The sequence below is a fragment of the Neolamprologus multifasciatus genome, chromosome 4 (assembly GCF_963576455.1).
Source record: "Neolamprologus multifasciatus chromosome 4, fNeoMul1.2, whole genome shotgun sequence".
Taxonomy (NCBI): Eukaryota; Metazoa; Chordata; class Actinopteri; order Cichliformes; family Cichlidae; genus Neolamprologus; species Neolamprologus multifasciatus.
This window is the reverse complement of record NC_140442.1, coordinates 22,345,377-22,364,195: the sequence shown is the minus strand read 5'-3', so window position 1 is coordinate 22,364,195 and position 18,819 is coordinate 22,345,377. Positions and strand designations below refer to the sequence as shown.

Genomic DNA, 18,819 nt, shown 5'->3' with positions numbered 1-18,819 from the left:
GAAGAAACCAAAACCGAGCAGTTTGCCATGAAGAAAGAGAAATGCTGAGCATGATCCAAAGAACACCATCCCCACAGTCAAGCAGGGAGGTGGAAACATTACGCTTTGAAGCTATGTTTCTGGTTACAGGATAACTAACCACGTTGACGGGACAATGGACATAAAATCTTAGATGATCTTTCCTGAACCAGAACACTGAAGATGGGTCGTGGATGGCTCTTCCAGCATGACAGTGACTCAAAGAAGGATCACATCAAGGACATGCCTAGCCAGTCTCCAGACCTCAGTACAATAGAATATCTCTGGAGGGAGCTGATGCTTCAAGTTGCTAAGCAACACCAAAGAAACCAAAAGGATTTAAAAAGTTTCTGTAAAGAGGAGTGGGCCAAAATCCTCCCTGAGATGTGTGCAAACCCAATGACCAACTATAAGAAACATCTTACTGCTGTACTTGCCAACAAGGGTTTCTCCAACCTCCAGTACTAATTCGTTTCCCTTCACGATCAAATACTTATGTCACTAAATAACGTTCAAAATAATTGATAGTTTTTACATAATATTTATTCTCTTAATGATTTTTGAGCGGTCCTGGGTTCAAATCTTTCATTTTTCAGCCTTTCTGCATGGTGTCTGTTCTTAAGTGTGAGTGGGTGTCTGTCTTTCTGTGTTGGCCATGCAACAGTTTCTGCAGGGTATCAACTAATTATTTCCCCCACTGAAGTACTTGCACACTCACATGTTCTGGAAAGAAAGCTACAATAACACATGCTACTGCAGCAGTGCTCAGACACTTACTATATGCTACTTAATGTGACTTGTTTCTATTCACATTTCTCAGTTACTTCTCTTCATATCTAAGGGACTCATTAATCTTTTTTAATATTCTAGATCTAGTGAAGTCCATGAGCTTGTTTCCACAGCAGACATCTTGGATGTCATCTCCCTTACCTATCTTAAGTTTGAGCCTTTAATACCTGTGACTTTGAGCAGTCTTAAGGTAAATCCCCTTGTTACAAGTGTGAGAATGCTGCGATGCTCATTTTCATACCAGGGAGACAGAGAGATTGTTCCCACACCAGCCTATATGCTGGCACCCATTTTCTATCTAAAGCGCATGCATAAATACATTTTTTTAATTAAGAGTGTGTTCACACGGTGTAATGAAACCTCTTATTAGTTCCGGGTCTTTATCACACACACGCACGCACACACACACACTAGGGTCATCATTTTGTCATCTCTGCTGCTGTGGCGCTGTTCCACGGGGAGCCTCCCGGGTGAATTATGGCTCTGCACACATCACATTACAGTATAGCCGGTCTGTAATGTGTTGTTGAGCTGGAAAATATAGCTGTAGCCAAAGGGCCGAAAAACTAATTTTCTCGTGTAATGGGAGAGTTTTTATGTATGTATGCAGGACAAAGCTGGCTCAGAATTTGATGGAAGCTGAAGTGAAAACGGAAAGAACAAAATCACCTCTCCTCCAAAATTTATTTGCATGTATTCTGCAAAATAAAATTTATCTGTGAAAACGGGGGAGAAAAGGGTCGCTAGTCCAAACCGCCCTGCCCAAAGGTTAAAGTTGTGCTGTTAAACACAGTGCAGGTGGGGGACAGGTGTGTCCTGTATTTTTATTTATTTTATTTTTTTTTACATTTAACTTCTCCTCTCTCTCCTCCATCTCTCTCCGCCTCGTGATTCCGTCTCGGTATTAACAGGCTGGATTTTTTTTGCCTGAAAACCGAGGACATGCGCGCTGAACAGGAGGAGGAGGAGGTGAAACACACGATCTGCTTCTGATATTTTCTGTTGACTCCGTGATCACTCAATTATGGTGCGGAACTCTCATTTTTCCATCGCCTGTTTTTTTTCTCTTAAAGCGGGGATGTGAGGAGTGATTTTTGTCCCTCTCTCTCATTTATACAGACTAAACTTCAGTCATTTCACACTTTATTTAGCTTTATTTGGTGGCAAGATTTCTTTTTTATTTCTTGCAGATAAGGAGTGTTATTATTATTATTATTATTGTTATTAGATTTTTCTAATAATCGATCGCCCCCGCCGCCACCCTGAAGTTCATCGTTATTATATTGGCCGCCGGGATGGTGGCCTTCATCGGAGCGGTTATCTGCATCATCGCGGCTGTCCACACCGGATCCTCCAAGGCTGCTGCGGCTCAACAGCAACCAGCAGTCGACAACCACTCGCTGTACCCGGACGCCGCGGCGCAGACACCCGCCGCTGCGGGCTCCGTGGCCCGGCCCGGCTCCCTGGGTGCTCTCCACGGTTCTGAAACGCCCGATTCAGAAGCGCCTACCTTCAACATCGGGCTCGGCGGGCTGGACGGGGTCACCGGACTCACCGGACATGACCCGACCGTCAGTCGGCTGATCTGCACTCCGATCCCAGCCGGGGAGTGCAACCCGAAAAACTTTCAGCAACAAGCGGACGACCCGTCGTTGTACGCAGGCGAAGACTGGGGCTACCTCCGCACCACCGCGGAGGAGCTCCGGCAGACCGTTCTGCAGCAGAAAGACCAAATCTTAACAGACCAGCGGACCATCAGGGAGCTGACGGGGAAGCTGTCCGAGTGTGAGAAGGGGCTGGACGGGAAAAGTGGTAGGAGCAGCGGCAGCAGCAGCGCGGGAAGACGTGGGAGCTCTGCGGCGCTGCGAGGAGGCAAAGGCGCGGCGCAGGAGGCGCACCTGGACCGGATCATGGTGCGGGACAGCCCGTCTGCGACCTCCGACGGTGTCCACCTACTCACAGTGCGAGCTGTGGATGAACTGGAGCAGGCTATAACTCAGCTCAAAGACCGTATAGAGAAACTGGAGGTAGGTAGAGTGTCGAGAAAAGCACACAAACCACATTCTGCATACAAATCAAGCAGCACTTGATCGAGGTGTAATTAATCCCAGGGAGCAGTATTTAGTCACCACAGGCACCTGAGGGCACAAAGAAGAATCTCCACAGTGTAAGACTGATGGAGAGGGAGCTGTTTTAAATATTTATAACACACTCCTCCGTGCTGGCCACTGTGAAGACACCTAGCTGTTTATTTCTTCTTCACTCTAGAGCTCCCTTTAGGATTTATGGATATAACCCATGAAAACAAGGGGTTTATTTTTTTTCAGTGAACTATCTGCTACAGTGTTTGTGTCAGTTGTTAATGACACCTAATTTTCTCCATGTCATCACATCTGACATATGTAATGAAGCCTACACGCACTGTTGCTAATTCCAGAACTGAAATGATAAAATAATGGAAAGACTGAAGAGTGATGCGTGCAGGGAGAGCAGGAGGCAGTGAAGGAAAAAAGACAGCAGAGTGACATCAAACACGCTCTTACTTGACCAGATTCAGATGAAGGATAACCTCGTTTTGGGGCTAAAGAAATGACATGAATAATTCAGGAGGTTCCTGTTTGTTTGGTCCAAACACAGGCTGATTGTGTTTCCCTGCAGTTCTGCTCCTCAGATGTAGTTTATGTAGGACATGCTTGTGTGGTGGGTCACTTCCTTTGTTCGGTCTGCTGTGTCTGCATTGCCACTGTCAGAGAAAACCTCCATAGGATGCATGCATGTGATCTGTCACACATAACCTTATCACCCCACACTGCTGTCAGACGACTTTCATCCCTGTTCTCACAGAACTCAAGTTGTGCCTGAGTTGAATTCCTGCACTGTTGCTATTTTATCTCTTGTTTTTTCTTTCACCCACGTACCCCCCCCCCCCCCCCCCCCCCAAACCGTTTCTTCTACCATCCAAGTCACGTTTCTACATACTGGAGCTACTTGCTTTGCTTCTGTGGCAGATTTAGATTTTTTTTTTCAGACCTTGTGAACTGGTGGTCAAAGGTGGAAAGCACTGGTTAAATCCCCTGAACCTAGCTTTCTTCTTGCATGTGGTCTGCAGATGTTGTTTTGCATCATGTCTAGTCTGCTGCAGCTCCTAATACAGCCAGCTATGCCCAAATATTTGTACAACCAGAAAAAAGAAAAAGAAAAATAACTGTCATGATGTCTCCTCACGTATCAGGAGAGCAATTAATCTGAATTGAACATATCCCATTAGCATTAACACATTAGCTTCAATATATTACAGCAGAAGCACCACACTGTGCTTGAAATTTTAAATCAAAGAGCCTTCTCGTTCTGGGTATTATTGTCTGTATTATACAGTAAGCATCAAATTTTTTTACTAATCATATAAAAGAAGACATTTCTTCTCTTAAATTAGTGTGCCAGGAGCATGAATAAAAATATTTAATTACTGCAGAGGCTGACTTGACTTTTGCTCCAGTGCCACTGTGCGTGCTTTATTTTCACTTATGTTTTTAGTAACGTATTTCAACCACTGCTGAATGTCCTGAAATTTGCAGGATGAGCTCTAATTTGGATCTGATATTTCATCTGTGGCCAACATTAGGTTAAAACCTCACATGTGAAACTCGGTCTGCGTTTTGCTCAAAGCACTGTTGTGCTTTTAAATACAGCCTCACAGACCCACTCCCATGGAAATGCCAAGATAGCACACAAAGAAATATGGCAAAAAACCCCAAACAAACTCTCCAAATCATTTCTGAGATCATGCCAACAACTGTACTAGCAGTTACAGTTGGCGCTGCAGTACAGACTTATAAAGCAGAACTAATGTGAGCATCATTTTTTTAGGGTAGCTCAGGTGGTACAGCAGGTCTTCTACTACAGGTGGTGGGAGGGGCAGATCACCAGGGAGGCAAGGGGAGCAACTGGCACCCTGACTAGACCTCTCACCCCATCTTTGGCCCCTCATGTAAAATCTTCTAGATCCGCCAGTGGTTGGTAGTTTGATTTCTCGCTGTTCCAGCCTCTAGTCTGCAGGCCAAAGTATCCTTGGGTAAGATACTGATCCTGAAATTGTTCTCTAATGTGTGAATGTTAGATATAAAACACTTAAGCATAGAGGAAAAAAAGTGTTTTTGTGAATGGGTGAATGAGACATGTTGAATACTGTTGGCTCCTTAAGTAGAGTAGAGCTGTGCCATAAACCAGAACCAGACCAGTTACTATTTCCCATAATATTAACAATGAATGAAGCATGATGACACATCTGTTTCAGAATCAGTGATTAAAGCTTTTTTTGTTTTAGCTTGACGATAATGACATATTGCAACTTTCTGGGAAAAGGCTTGCTGACAGTTTTATTGCTGATTTTATCAGAAAATGCACCCAGTCCTGCAAAGTGGTGTTTTTATGGCTGGAGAGACTGCTAAAGTACATCTTAATATAATGCTGTGAGCATTTCCATCTGTCATCTATCTTTGCTCCATCAAAAACGTTGCATATGCATTAAAGCTGCATATACATGTTCAGTGTGTTTCTCACGAGTATAGTATATTTCCCAGGCATCTCTGTATATTTAGACTGTATATACCATGTAATAATGTGCTCGGGGAACAGCCTGGACCAGCAGGTTTGAGGAAACTTGCTGAGTCTTTATTTACCTCAGTGCTTCCTTTGTGGTTTGAGTGTTCAGTGAATCATGTTAATGTGGAATTGTGAGCTTCTGCTATTTGGTGTGCGATACCTAACTGAAAAGAAAAAATTCTCTTTAGACATGAGATGGCCCACCTTATTTAGGAACTCAATAAACATTTTTTTGCCATTTTCTCTGGAGCAACAAGTGCTATTAAGTTTAGACTGCTTTATTCATGCTTCTGTTGTTTTAGTGGAAAGCGAAGCCTTAAAACTGAGAATAGCAGCTGACAGGATAAATTATGGGCAATGAAGGAAAAATGAGTCAATGTTTAGCTGCGGTGAACTTAGAGATTCAATAAAGCTGCTTTCAGTTGCTCCCTTATTCGCAAGGTGTCACCACAGCAGGCAGACTTTTTACTCTGGATGCCCTCTCTTACACAACACCAGAGGGATTTGTGTCTCCTTCTGCATTTAAACTGAGGATCTTTTGCTTGCTAGGCAAGTGTGTAAATCACTATACTGTGGCACATCTAAAACACAGAGATTCACTATTATTAAGAATATTAAAAAAAATGGTTTAGAGGAATATTATATAGAAATACATTTATTTAGAATTTTTGCCAAGAGCTGATATAATCTAACTCCCTTATATCTGCCTGCTTTGTACTGACCTGGCTGTCTGAAGACTGAAAAAAAGGGGGCGTGCTCTGTTTGCAGGTAGGCTGAACTGAAGCAGGTGTTTGGGGACCTAGAGACCGGCTCGCAGTTAGAGTTTAGTAGGGCGTGTGGCAGACAGAGAGTGGGCAGGGAGAGGAGCAGAAAAAGTCAGGTAATCCAGGAAAAAAGCAGAATAAACCTTGATGAAGAATGAGTCTAGTCAGCTGGAGTAAACATAGAAAGAACTGAGACAATGCAGTCAGCTGAGACGGAAGACGTCACTTGGATGAGTGATGAAACGTTTCTCCCACAAAACGCTACGTCCAGATGAACAGAATCAACCTTTTGGGAACTGAGGAAGTTGCACTTATCCAACAAAAGGCATCTGGAAAAACTGAAACTAAGACACTAGTGAGGATAGTGATATACAGTATATATACATATGTGAAGCAGGGACAGATGGTCTGTTAAGATTGATATACAGTGTGTTACATATATGAAATAAAAAGCCAAAGTATAAAAATAAAACATTCTCTTCTTATTGGAGTTTGTGCCAGACTATTTTTGCCTGCATGCCAACCAAGCAAACTGTGCAACAGGATAGAAATAGACTCACACACGCTCAGAAAACATGCTTCCCAAAATGTTGATGTGTTCTTTTAAGTGGAAAAAAGGTTAAACCTATCGGCAGCATATAAAGACTCCTTATTAAATCAGTCAATCAGTCCTTTTTCCTTTTCCCCAAAACATAGTTTTAGTGTTAGAGTTCAGAGCTAGGGTATACATGAAGTTTGGATAAAGAACTTGTTGCTGCTTCTTTTCTTTTCATATAATACCCATACTGCTAGAATTACTAAACAGCCCCTTCCATTGAGACTGTGCACTTTTATTTCATCCTTACACTGTATAAACCACATTCTGACCAAGTTTTCTTCCACTGACTCCCTCCTCTGCAGTCAGATATTGGTCCATTTCCTCACAACCAGACAGACAGCAACATCTTCGGAGTGCCAGAGGAATTTGGGATGTCTGGCGGCCCAGAAAGGTTGCCTGATCCTGGGCATAGAGCTGGTTCTGACAGCTCCTGGAGGATGGACGACTTAGAGGTCGAGCTGGAGAAGAAGGTGCAGCTTCTCGAGAAAGAGAGAAAAGCCTTGAGGCTGGAAACGGAGAAACACAATCAGGAAATCGAGCGGGGCATCAATAAACTACACCACCGAATCTCAGGGCTGGAGGAAGGTACGGCATCATTGCAAAGGGGAAAAAAATGGAAGAAAAAAGCAGAACATTCGTGTTTGTGTGCAGGCGCATTTTAATGTGCCTTAATGAAAAAGAATTTTAGAATGATGAGAGAAATGACGAGTGACTGATTAATCACTCACAAAATGAATTAAGTTACTAATGATGAGAAATAATCTGGCATAAAAAAATAACCCTAGAGGTTCGACTTTCTTTCGCTTTTAATCAAATCAAGCCATGGGCTTTCATTATAATGAATAAATCATGTTCAACTTGTGTAAAAGAAAAAAAAGATGAGAAAGACTATAAAATTCATACCCATCTTAAAAAACACATCAGATGCTGTGACGAAAATGCAGTTATATATTAAAAGCTGGGAAACTGTTTGATCTGCTTAACTGGTTTCTGGTTTCTGTCACTTCCCCAGGTTTCTCGGGGCATTCTTTCCCAGAGGGCTACAGATTGTCCTTCCCAACACGGACAAACTACATGTACGCTGTTGTGACGCACTCCATGCCAAAGCTGCGGGCCTTCACGATCTGCCTGTGGCTGCGCCCCGCGGAGAGAGGCATCGGGACCCCCGTGTCGTACGCTGTCCCCGAACAGCCGAATGAACTGGTGCTGCTGCAAGGCCTGCACGCTCCTGCTGAGCTGCTCATCAATGACAAGGTACTGAGAGTGTCTGACAGTGTGGGGAGTGAATACCTATTTCACAACTTCGCTGTAGTCCTCTGGATTTCCAAGGGAGCTTCTCAGCCTTTTTTCAAATGATTTTTCAGTTCAATTCAGTTTGATTTATATAGTGCCAAATGAGACAACAGTCACCCAAATGTGCTTTATTTTGAAAAGACCCTACAGTAACAGAGAAAAAACCTCAACAATCAAGGTTTAAGGTTCAAACAACCACCTTTGAAAAGCACTTGGTGACAGTGGGAAGGAAAAACTCCCTTTTAACAGGAAGAAAAGGGGAAGAGCAGCCATATTCTTTGACAGCTTGGGGGTGATGGGAGGAAGACAAGGTAAAAGACACTGTGGAAGAGAGCCATGATCTATTTGATGATTAGAACCTTAAAGGCACAAAGCCAGCTCCTGCTTTCTGGATGGTTCATTCTCATGTACAATGTTTGCCACTAGTGGGGTGCATAAAAACCATAAAAGGGTAATGGTTTAATCCACTAGTCAGCTGGAGCCTTTCTGTGTGGAGTTTGCATGTTCTTCAGGGACTCTTCCAATCACCGTCCAAAGACATGTTTATTAGGTTAACTGGTGGTTCAAAAACAGCTATAGGTGTGAATGGTTGCCTCTCTGTGTGTTAGCCCTGCTACAGACTAACAACCTGCCCAGTGTGTACCCCACCTCTTGCCCTGTGACAGCTGAGAAGCTGTTAAGAATAGATGGATGGATCGATAAAAAATTATAGCCTAAATTTGAATTTCTACTGTCTGTTGAGGAAGAAAAAGTGCTTTGAATTAGCATACAAATAAGCAGAACACATCAAACGAAACAGCCAATCTAGACAAGCTAAATAACCCCATTCATGTGTTTAAATGATAAACTGAGATACCACCTTGGGTTGCAGGGTAGTGTAGCGCAGTGCAGTGGCTTTGGGCACAATCCAATGAAGTCATTATGGTAATAGATGCCTGGAGAAAAAGTTGTGTGTCCTTGGAGGTAACAGAATGTCTTTGGTACAAGTAAAAAGCTGTATAAGAACTTTAGCATCAAAAGGTGTCTAAGGGCTTTCTTGTGACTTTAGAGCTGCATTTCTTTCATGCAAATGCAATTGCAGCACAAGCTGTCTGATGACCCGCCTTACCTTCAGAACTGTGGCACTCACAAAACCTCTCACAATGACATCTGCTTCGTCTGGACTGCCCTTTTGTTCCCCTGCTCTTAGGTGGCTCAGTTGCCTCTGAACCTCTCCAGGGGCAGCTGGCAGCACATCTGTGTGAGCTGGACACAAAAGGGAGGAGTGTGGCAGGCCTACCAAGGGGGGAGGCTGAAGGGAGAAGGTCACGGACTAGCCGCTGGACATCACATTCGACCTGATGGAGTGCTCATTCTCGGGCAAGAGCAGGTGAATAAAATACATAATTAAGTAACTAAAGTTTTAGCTGGTTAAAAGCAGACAAGAAGCTTAGAGAAAAAGTTCATTTGGCGAATCCTCCTGAGTACAGCGCTGCAGTCAAAAGTTTAGCCACTGCGGCTGTGGCTCTGCTCACCCATTGGCTTTTCTGTTAGCTATAATTAAAACTAGAAAATGAAAGCATCAGTGACTTTGAGAAAGTAAGTAAATCCATGAATTATATTTTCTGCTTGCCTGCATTCAGATAGTGTGCTAAGATGTGATGCTATGAATGAGATGTGTATGTGTGATGGATACAGATCTGGTAGTTAAAAGAGCCCGCCCCACATGTCTGCTTTTGTTTCTTGGCTTGTGTTCATACTGATCACCACATCTTTTTCATTTGCCAAATTCAAATCCACGCTCTTGCCAAAGGCAACAAAAAAGCTAAAGCTGTGCTCATAGGCATTAGAAATAAAAGTGCATTTATTTTAGGTATGTGTATTTTTTTTTTCTCCAGGATTCTCTGGGTGGAGGTTTTGACTCATCCCAAGCCTTGGTTGGAGAGTTGTCCCAGGTGGGTCTTTGGGACCGGGTCCTGAATTCCAACCAGGTGGCCAGCTTAGCCCGATGTGGCAAAATAACCCAGGGCAGTGTGGTACCCTGGGCTGAGAATGGAGTTGATGTTTATGGTGGAGCAACCAAAGACCCCGGGGAGCCTTGCAGTAAACACAGCAGGAGTTCTCAGTGAACTGCAGGGGAGAGTTTTGAAGGGAAAGATTCCACATCTCCAGTATTACCACTAACAAGGGACGTTCTAAACAGTAAAAAGCTTCGAAAACTGTGTGGCATTGGATAACAGTTGTGTAACATGGAAAAAGAAACTAATGGCATACATTTATATGAAGTGAGAAGGGGCTTTACAGTTACTTCTGAGACACCTAACAGTCCAACAGATGCTCTTATCCTCTGGAAGGTTGTGCAATACAAGATAAATACAAATGTAGTATGCAAACAGATTGTATTTTTAAAGTAAATATAGTCCATTTCTTAAATTAGAATATAAAATGAAAATTACAGTGTAGATTTGCTCACTTAAAAACAGCAGCTAATAGCTACTGTTAGCAGTAACAGTAGCTATTAGCTAATTAGAACTTGTATAACTACTTAGCTAAAATGCTACACTGCCATCTTTAAATAAATAAATGATTCCTCATTTTACAAAACATACTTTCTTGTTGGGAGTTTTGAGTAGAGGTGTTTGAATGTTGTAAAGCAGCCAGCTAACTTAGCTACCAAACAATTTCTTTACTTAGATAAGCAATCAGACATGAAAGTCCTCAATCACTTCTGTTCAGTTTAGTTGAATTTCGTAGATCCCGAAGGCTGCAGAATTAAATGTATTACCACCGAAATGCATTTTAGTGCAAATTCATTCAATACTGACAGTTTTTAGTTTTACATATACTTTAGAAGTGCTTACGGCTAATAGCTGATGAGTATTATTTAAAACGGAATTATCAATTTCTAATAGCTTCTGTGGATTTCAGTGTTTTTGTTAAATACCTGTAGTGGGTTGTTGAGGTAGAGAAAGTTGTCATAATTTGGAAGTTCAGGGCAATCCAAGCTTCTTAAGTTTTATTGGGAAAAATAACGAACTCCAAAAAGTTCTGTTAGTGTGTATATGGCACAGTAAAAGATTATAAGAACACACAGAGTGAATGGGTGTATTGTAAAGTTTAATGAGAGTAGAATTGTGCTATATAAATGCAGACCATTTACCTCATTAACAAGAAAAAAAGGAATTACAACTGATGTGACAAGACTTGCAAGAAACTTCTGATGATTATCCAGCATTGTGAAAGACCTTGATTTCTCTGTAAGACAACTATTATGTATTTACTCCCTAGATTTTGTACAAAATACAATATGAATGAGTTTAATGGCAGATACTGTAACTTTTGAAGAGTGGCAGATGATGTATTTCGAACACTTTTGCTAAGTTAGCCAGCTGCTGCAGTAGTGTTAATGATATACATTGTGTGAGACTGGCAATTGCCTTTTATCAAAGTCTTAACAAGAAAGCAAATAAAGAAAATTCCAACCCGTGGAACTTTTACTCAAATCAGCTAAAAATAGTGGTTATGATGTCATTTAGCAGTCAGAACTGTGCAAAAATTGAATTTTTCAATAGCACTTTATAATATGGCCGGTTACTAACAGTTTAGTTCTCTACCATAAAATACCATAAAATGCCATTTTATGGTATTTTATCTAAAATTATAATGTAATTTTTTAAACCTATAAATACTTACATTCACTAAAAAGAGTGGTTTGTCTGTGAAGGTTCTCAGTCATCCAGGTCATCATAGTCAAAGGAGCTTGCAAAGAAAAGCGTCTGGACTTCTTTAAGTTGCTTGAAGACGTTTCACCTCTCATCCGAGAAGCTTCTTCAGTTCTAAGGTCAAATGGTGGGGAGTCCCACAATTAACTAAAGAAATATCATTTGTGTTTGTACCGAAACACATGGAAATTTCCACCCACTAAAATTACGTACTTTATTCTTTACTTTATTACTTTATTCTTTTCTCTAAAAACTTCACCCCCTTATTGTGATTTGAAATGGAATACTGTTAGTCGTAGGCTGTATTATAAAGTGCTACTTTATAAGCAGCTTTTCCATTTATTCATTTATTTTTAAGCTGCCACGTTGTATGAAAAATAATGAGTTGATCTCAGTCTCAGAGATCTGACCTCTACTATGAAAGCCAGAGGTTGTGTCAAGCCAGCAGAAACCCAGCAGGGTTGGGCAGAAGTTAATTAAGGGCTGTGACTGCTTTAGAGTTTAGAGTCAAGGTAAGGTGATGAAAAATGCTGGAGAAAGTGGTAGGAATATTAAGCAGTAGGTGGCAGCCAGGAGTAGATGATGAAAGAGAATGAAAAGAGAAAGTGGGGATAGAGATGGATCGGATACTTGTTATAAGTGATGCTACATTGTTTTCACCCCTGCATGATGTATTCATATGCTTTTATTGTCTTGCCACTGCAATGTGTTGCTCATCGATTTCACAGAAGAGGACAGAAGCGTTTGCATTCATGCAAAGGTGGCTGTCTTTGTGTCTGTCTTTAAAGGTCAGGGGGGGTCTGTTTTAACCCCTAATTATCTGAAATTACAGAAATATTTTTCCCTAAGGAAATCCTCAGTACAAACAGAATGTTTTTAATGTCTTTAATGTTTTTACTCACTTCTTGAATACATTTTTCTCCATTTATGTAACCTGAGAAATTGAGAAATCAAGGTAAAAATACACCCAATCAATAAAATCTCAAATTATCACACTATACCTTATCTTCTTTAAATGAATAGGTACATAAAGCCCTGCACATCTACATTCTTAGATACTCTTTGATTTTAAACATGCAGCCACTCAGTAACACGGGTGATCTGATATCTGTGTTGGTGTTCTTCCTGGATCATCATAATAACGTTGATCCAGTGATGTTGTCTGAGCATTCAGTTAGCAATCGAAATTTAATAATAATAATGATAATAATGGATTGGATTTATATAGCGCTTTTCAAGGCACTCAAAGCGCTTTACAATGCCACTATTCATTCACTCTCACATTCACACACTGGTGGAGGCAAACTACGGTTGTAGCCACAGCTGCCCTGGGGCAGACTGACAGAAGCGAGGCTGCCATATCGCGCCATCGGCCCCTCTGGCCAACACCAGTAGGCGGCAGGGTAAAGTGTCCAAGGGCCAAGGACACAACGACCAGGACAGAGAGCCCAGGGATCGAACCGGCGACCTTCCGGTTACAGATACGCTTCCCAACACAACACTTGGATATGAGATACAGTCAGTAACTATTTCAGCTGTAATACATTCCATGCATGAGTTGTACTGTTGTTTGTAATATGCCTTAGTGAGTTTCAGAAAAATCCACCTCTAACCATTATTCTCGACTGGTGTATGAGACATGCTGTTGAATGCAACATTTCTCTAACACTAGCTCTCCCTAGCATAAAATAAGGATCCTTAGTGGAAAGTGCCTGCCAGGGTGTTTGTACCCATGTAAACAAATCATCAAATGAGTTGTCCTGATGTAAAATTCTCATCGCAAGATATTTTGAGCTAATTAAGCATCTGCGTTTCTGTGAATTCCCCGGGGCTTTTTTGAAGACGTAAGAGGTTTGAGTAAACATTTGAAAACGCCGTCACTAATTGAAACGTCTGCACGGTGCCGCCAAACTGATGCTAAATCAGGTCAGAATCATCTTGCTGTGGCTAATAGCTAATAGTGTCTTTGATGATGCCTCTCAGTCTGCAGTGGCGTTATTATATGTCATGCTTGGTGTCTGTTCAGCTCCCGCCTGAGCTTTGTTTGGGCTTTTTGATAGTAGTGTGGAGTTATATTGTTTACAGCTACTGGAACTGATTCTTTTCCATTGTATGCATTGGTATCTGTCTGATTTAATGTTGTTGAAATACTGTATGTCCATGTCTTGTGTGGTGTTGTATTGTTCTGCACATGTGCCCTGTACAAAACTCAAATCTTTATTAAAGTAATAATTTTCAGATGCAGTTAATGTCATCATTTCATATCTAACACTTTCTACAAAAGTGTAGTAGTTAATGTCTATTGAAACTATGAGAAATATGAAGATTTTGTTCACAGACACACACACAAGCCCACAAACACACCTGGACCTGGAAAGCAGCAGAAATAAAACCTGCTGGGAGAGCAGACTATTCTATAGGAAGACAGGTTGGCAGAATGCAGAAGAAAAATCACGGTTTCTCCAGCCATAAAGAAGGAAAAAGAAGGAAAAATAATCATCCTTCTTTGCTTGCGAGGTTAATTAATACATAAAAAAGCCTTATAAGCAAATTAAAGGAGAGAGTTCAAGGAGGAAAAAAAAAACCCTGGAGTCTTTTGTCTCAAGTGTAGCAAGAGTATGTAGCTAGATGAGTAAACTGAGGAACTGCGAGACTCAGTGAGTCATTTGTTTTTGTAGTATAAAAATGAAAAGATTATATTTCTGTAGGAAAAAGACATAAAGGGTTTATGACCTCATTACAATGAAACACCAACAACAGCAGTGCCTGAACATGAAAGTGTTTTGTATCTGTAAGAAGAAAAAACAAAACAAAACATCTACCACTGACTTAGCACATTGGCTCCTGCGGTGCCGCTTTAACTAATGCTGTTATGCATACCCCAGTGCTGTCATGTCACTTAATATATTTACTAAGTACTATATTGTCTTTTAATGTACTTGTATTTTATGCTGGTTTCTAGTCTAGTGCTGACCAAAAGTAATAAATCTAACAAGAACAAGAGAACTCAAAGAGCACATCTCCCCCTGAAGGGCAACCTGCTGATGTCAGCCTGCTTTTCTTACAATGCAATAGTGTCAGGCTATTATGATGTCACTGTGACGTCGTAGGTCGCCGTATTGAAAAAATAAACTGTGTTGTACAGCTCTCTTCATGCTCTATCATATGATATATTACTCAATATGGTTTCTTGAAATTTTTTTGAAGGTCAATTTGGGCACTAACAGTGAAGGCCAAGGTCAAATGCTCATTGTTAAGTTTGAAGATGAGAGAATTGTGAATAAGATTATGTTTTTACTGTTTTTGGTGTGACCTCGACCTGATTTTCACCAAAATGAAATCCGCTGGAGTTGTTTTTGGTATCTATCGTCACACAAAATGTTAAATATATCTTGAAAAATGTGGACGATCGACTGCTAACAAACAGGCAGAGACAGATAAACAGACAGAACTGATTAAATCCTCTCTCACTTCAGGAGGAGAATAACAGCAGTCATTGTTCCCTCAGCTGCTAGACTGCAGAAGCTGCTAGATAATCATTAAAATAGAATCAATTTATTCAACTTTTAAAAACTGAAGGCAGTGTGGCTTTGCCTTACACCTCTGTTCTTTCTTCCTAACACTGAGCAACTCATTCAACTGGAAAAATCTTTGATTTGAAGTGTATAGTCTTAACAGCATCGAGGTCATTTTAATGCAGAATTATGTTTATTTAGTAAATTATGGTCTGAAAAATAAAACAAAATACTACTTTGTTAAAATGCTGGGTTGTCGCATTTGTGAGATGAGGCTGTCACTCTGAAGTAGTCATTTTAACCAAGTAGTTTGTAGTGACTAATACTAAACATACAGTTAGTTTTTCTTTTTCAGTATCTCTTACAGAAAAAATGACTTTTGTGTTCATAAATAAACCTTGACTGTACATGTTTTATCATCTAAAAAAGGGTCTCTTTCAAAGAAGCAAAAACATGAAGGAAAGAAACTTTACAAATGGCATCTAGATGAAACGTGCTCCTCTTCCTCCTCACCTCAAGCCTCATCTCCTGAACTGAAGTCAGGGCTCTAAGACCGAGTGAGTGTTCAGCAGGTGAATGAACGAATGTGATTCCAACCTGACGATCCACAGAAGGCGGTGAACAGGAGGACAGGGCGGTGAGCACGGTGAATATTACGACTCCAGAGATGAAACAGTGGAGTTGTTTGGAGATTCTTGCCAAGAGACCAGCCCGTAGATATTGACAGCAGCCGAGTAGCGATGGCGCAGTGAGGAGAACTGTAGACACAAGAAAACGTGGCAAGTACAACAATCCGAAGTGAAGACACAAGGTGAAGGAATGATGGTTGCTCACCTCAGTGTTGCTGTCATCAGACAAAAGTGAGCATCACTGACTCACCAACCCATATCAGACTCCTTTCACAAAGCTCTACAGCCTCCTCCAGAGTAAATACACCTGGCGTATTGACAGTTGAGGTAAACAGTGCACTGACAAGCCGACCCAGATAGCAAAAGACACCAAGTGGATCTGGTCCGTAGTCAGCGTGATCTCTGGGAACACTCACTGCAGATGAACAGAGTTTTTAAATGATTTGATTGACATAAATACATTTTGTGAGCTTTAATTAGACACAAACCCTTTAGACTTCAGTCTAAACTGATATGAAAGCAGTTTATTCTCATGTAACGTTAAGCAAGAAAGCAGGTAAAATGTCAAGAAAATAAACACTGTAAACTTTCCCCAATAAAGTGTTGATTCCACTGCAGCTCTCTTTTGCTGGATTGGATAAAACCCCACCTGTGTGCATCTTACTGTACGTGTGATGTAACTGTGCAATCCCAATGCCTATTTTTCTGTGTATTAGAATAGAATTTATATCTCACTCACTGTTCGCTCTTCTTCTGCTCTGCCATTCTCCACTCTCACCCTCCACTCATCTTCTCACTCCTCCTCCCCTTCTCCCACATTTCATTTCTTTTACACTCCCTTCTTCTCTCCTTGTTTACTGTGACATGTTTTTTGCCCAAACCCCACATTCTCCGTGTCCCATTTGTCAGCCACTGCCTAAGCCAAGTCACCCTCAAGTTTACTGTAAAAAACACACCCAAAAAAAAAAAACAGAGAGAGGGAGAGAGGAGCCTACACAGCACGAAGGCTCAAGTTTTCAAGATTGCTGTCAGAAAGCTGTCACTTTTACAGACTTGTTTGCAAACAATGAGGGAGGCATGTGTACAGGATTTGTAAAAACACAGCCATGAGAAGGGATTTAACAAAAAGTAACTCCATGTATGCTTCTTTGCCTCGAGGCATAAGTCATGGTATAACATTTCTGAGTCTTTCTCGAGCCTGCTTGTACCACCACTGTGACGGTTTGACAATCTGTCAAGAGACTACTAATAAAAATGCAACAATCATACCTGTAGGTGCAGGTAGTTTACGGCACTGAGAGGTACAGAGAAAAATCTGTAATCCCTAATTAGCACGACACAGTTGAGGGCCGCTTTTTAACACAATCCTCCTTTTCAGCGGTGGACTTACATCTAAAGTCAAGCAGAGGTTCTCCAGCTTGTGCCTGGCAGTCACAGTCAGCTGTCTGATGTTGCACAGTTAGATCTTAACTAAGTCAAAGCCCCTCTAACCTTGTTACTGTGTGGCTGCTGTGTGCGAGGAGCTGCTTATACTCAGTACTGGGTTGGAACATCATTTTAACACTGATGGTATCCATCAGTAGCCACTGCCACAGTCAGAATATTCCCAACACAAACCACTTTAATCCTGTCATGTTTATATTCAATTAAACATTACTCAAAAAAGAAAGTAAAAACTCTTAGCGTGCATCACTCTAAATATTCCTGCTGGATCAGTAGCAGCTGAACAGGCTGTGCTGTGTTGTGTTACAGTGGTACAGCCAGTGACTAGACATAGCGAACCATATTATGCAGTATGAAAATGTTCTCAGCTAATTTCTGTTGTAGCGACGTGTCTCACACCTGCTGTGGTGCTGTAGCTTTAACAGAATTGCCCGTCGCAGCCAGTTTCTAACTGCTTTTGGCAGGCTGCTTGGTGTTAATTTATTTCTCGGCGCTCGCAACATTTCTCCGAGGCAGCAAACGGAAAAACACGTGGGCGGAGACACAATTTCAATGTGTGATTCTTTCACATTAATTCAAAATCTCTCTGTCACTTTTTTTTTCTGTTTTAGCACCTCAAACAAAGGCATCAATCTCGGAAAGTGGTGCCTTTGCACAAAGAGCACGGTGACGCCTGCAGCACGAGGCGGAGGTGAAAAGGCACTTTGACGGGAATGGATATTTTGGCTTTGGCGAGGACTTAACCCGTGACTTTGTGGTTGCTGTTAAACCTCTCACTCTGACCATCTTTAGTGTCCAACACATATTATCCACTGTCAGAAGTTAATATTCCCCAGTGGATTATCCACCCAAACCCAATCCATAATGTTCCATCTAGGATTGTAATCCAATCTAATCCATGGGATGGATGGAGAGTTTGTCTGGTACCAATTCTAGCCAGACATGCTACAAAGTGAACTAGCCCATTAGTTCACCCATTTAAGTTACTGCACAGGCTTTTCTAAGCTTGAGTTTGACTGGTGAAGTGTGTTCAGGCTTTCCTCGCAGTAAATCAGAGACTATATAAGAATCAGTCCATTTACCATTTACAGTTGCTGTAACACTACATTCAACGGCTGCCGCTCTCCCGCTTCACATCAACAACAACAACACAAGCAGAGCACATGCCGTGCAGGTGAGTCCATCTTACCTGCAGCGGCATTATACCACACCCCGCCACAATAATAAAGCATTTTCTATGTAATTATAAACTTTGTCCTAATTATGTCCTGGGTTTTAACTATTTAATAATAAAAAAAGAAACACCACAAAAAACACTTAAGTTCATGAAAATTAATTGAGATTTAGCAATTCAATGACGCATCCACCGCATTTATTGAAAAGTATCAGTATTGGTGTTACTGGCCAGTATTTACTTGGTATCGGATCGACACCAATATATGCAGTATCGCACACCACTACTATTTT

General features: G+C 41.3%; 1 protein-coding gene across 1 annotated transcript; it reads left to right on the top strand.

Annotated features, from left to right (window-relative positions):
- Positions 1–1,556: 1,556 nt before the first annotated feature.
- nptxra (neuronal pentraxin receptor a) lies at positions 1,557–11,203 on the top strand. The gene is made up of 5 exons (XM_085156739.1): positions 1,557–2,834; positions 7,074–7,356; positions 7,784–8,025; positions 9,254–9,433; positions 9,942–11,203. The coding sequence occupies exons 1-5, from the start codon at positions 2,103–2,105 to the stop codon at positions 10,170–10,172; spliced, it is 1,668 nt and encodes a 555-aa protein (XP_085012865.1). The 5' UTR covers positions 1,557–2,102; the 3' UTR covers positions 10,173–11,203.
- The last annotated feature ends 7,616 nt before the right edge of the window (positions 11,204–18,819 follow it).

Coding starts and splice junctions, on each gene's coding strand:
- nptxra (XM_085156739.1), top strand. CDS start 2,103: ATGGTGGCCTTCATCGGAGCGGTTATCTGCATCATCGCGGCTGTCCAC. Junction 2,835..7,073: donor ACCGTATAGAGAAACTGGAG/GTAGGTAGAGTG, acceptor CCTCCTCTGCAG/TCAGATATTGGTCCATTTCC. Junction 8,026..9,253: donor AGCTGCTCATCAATGACAAG/GTACTGAGAGTG, acceptor CCCTGCTCTTAG/GTGGCTCAGTTGCCTCTGAA.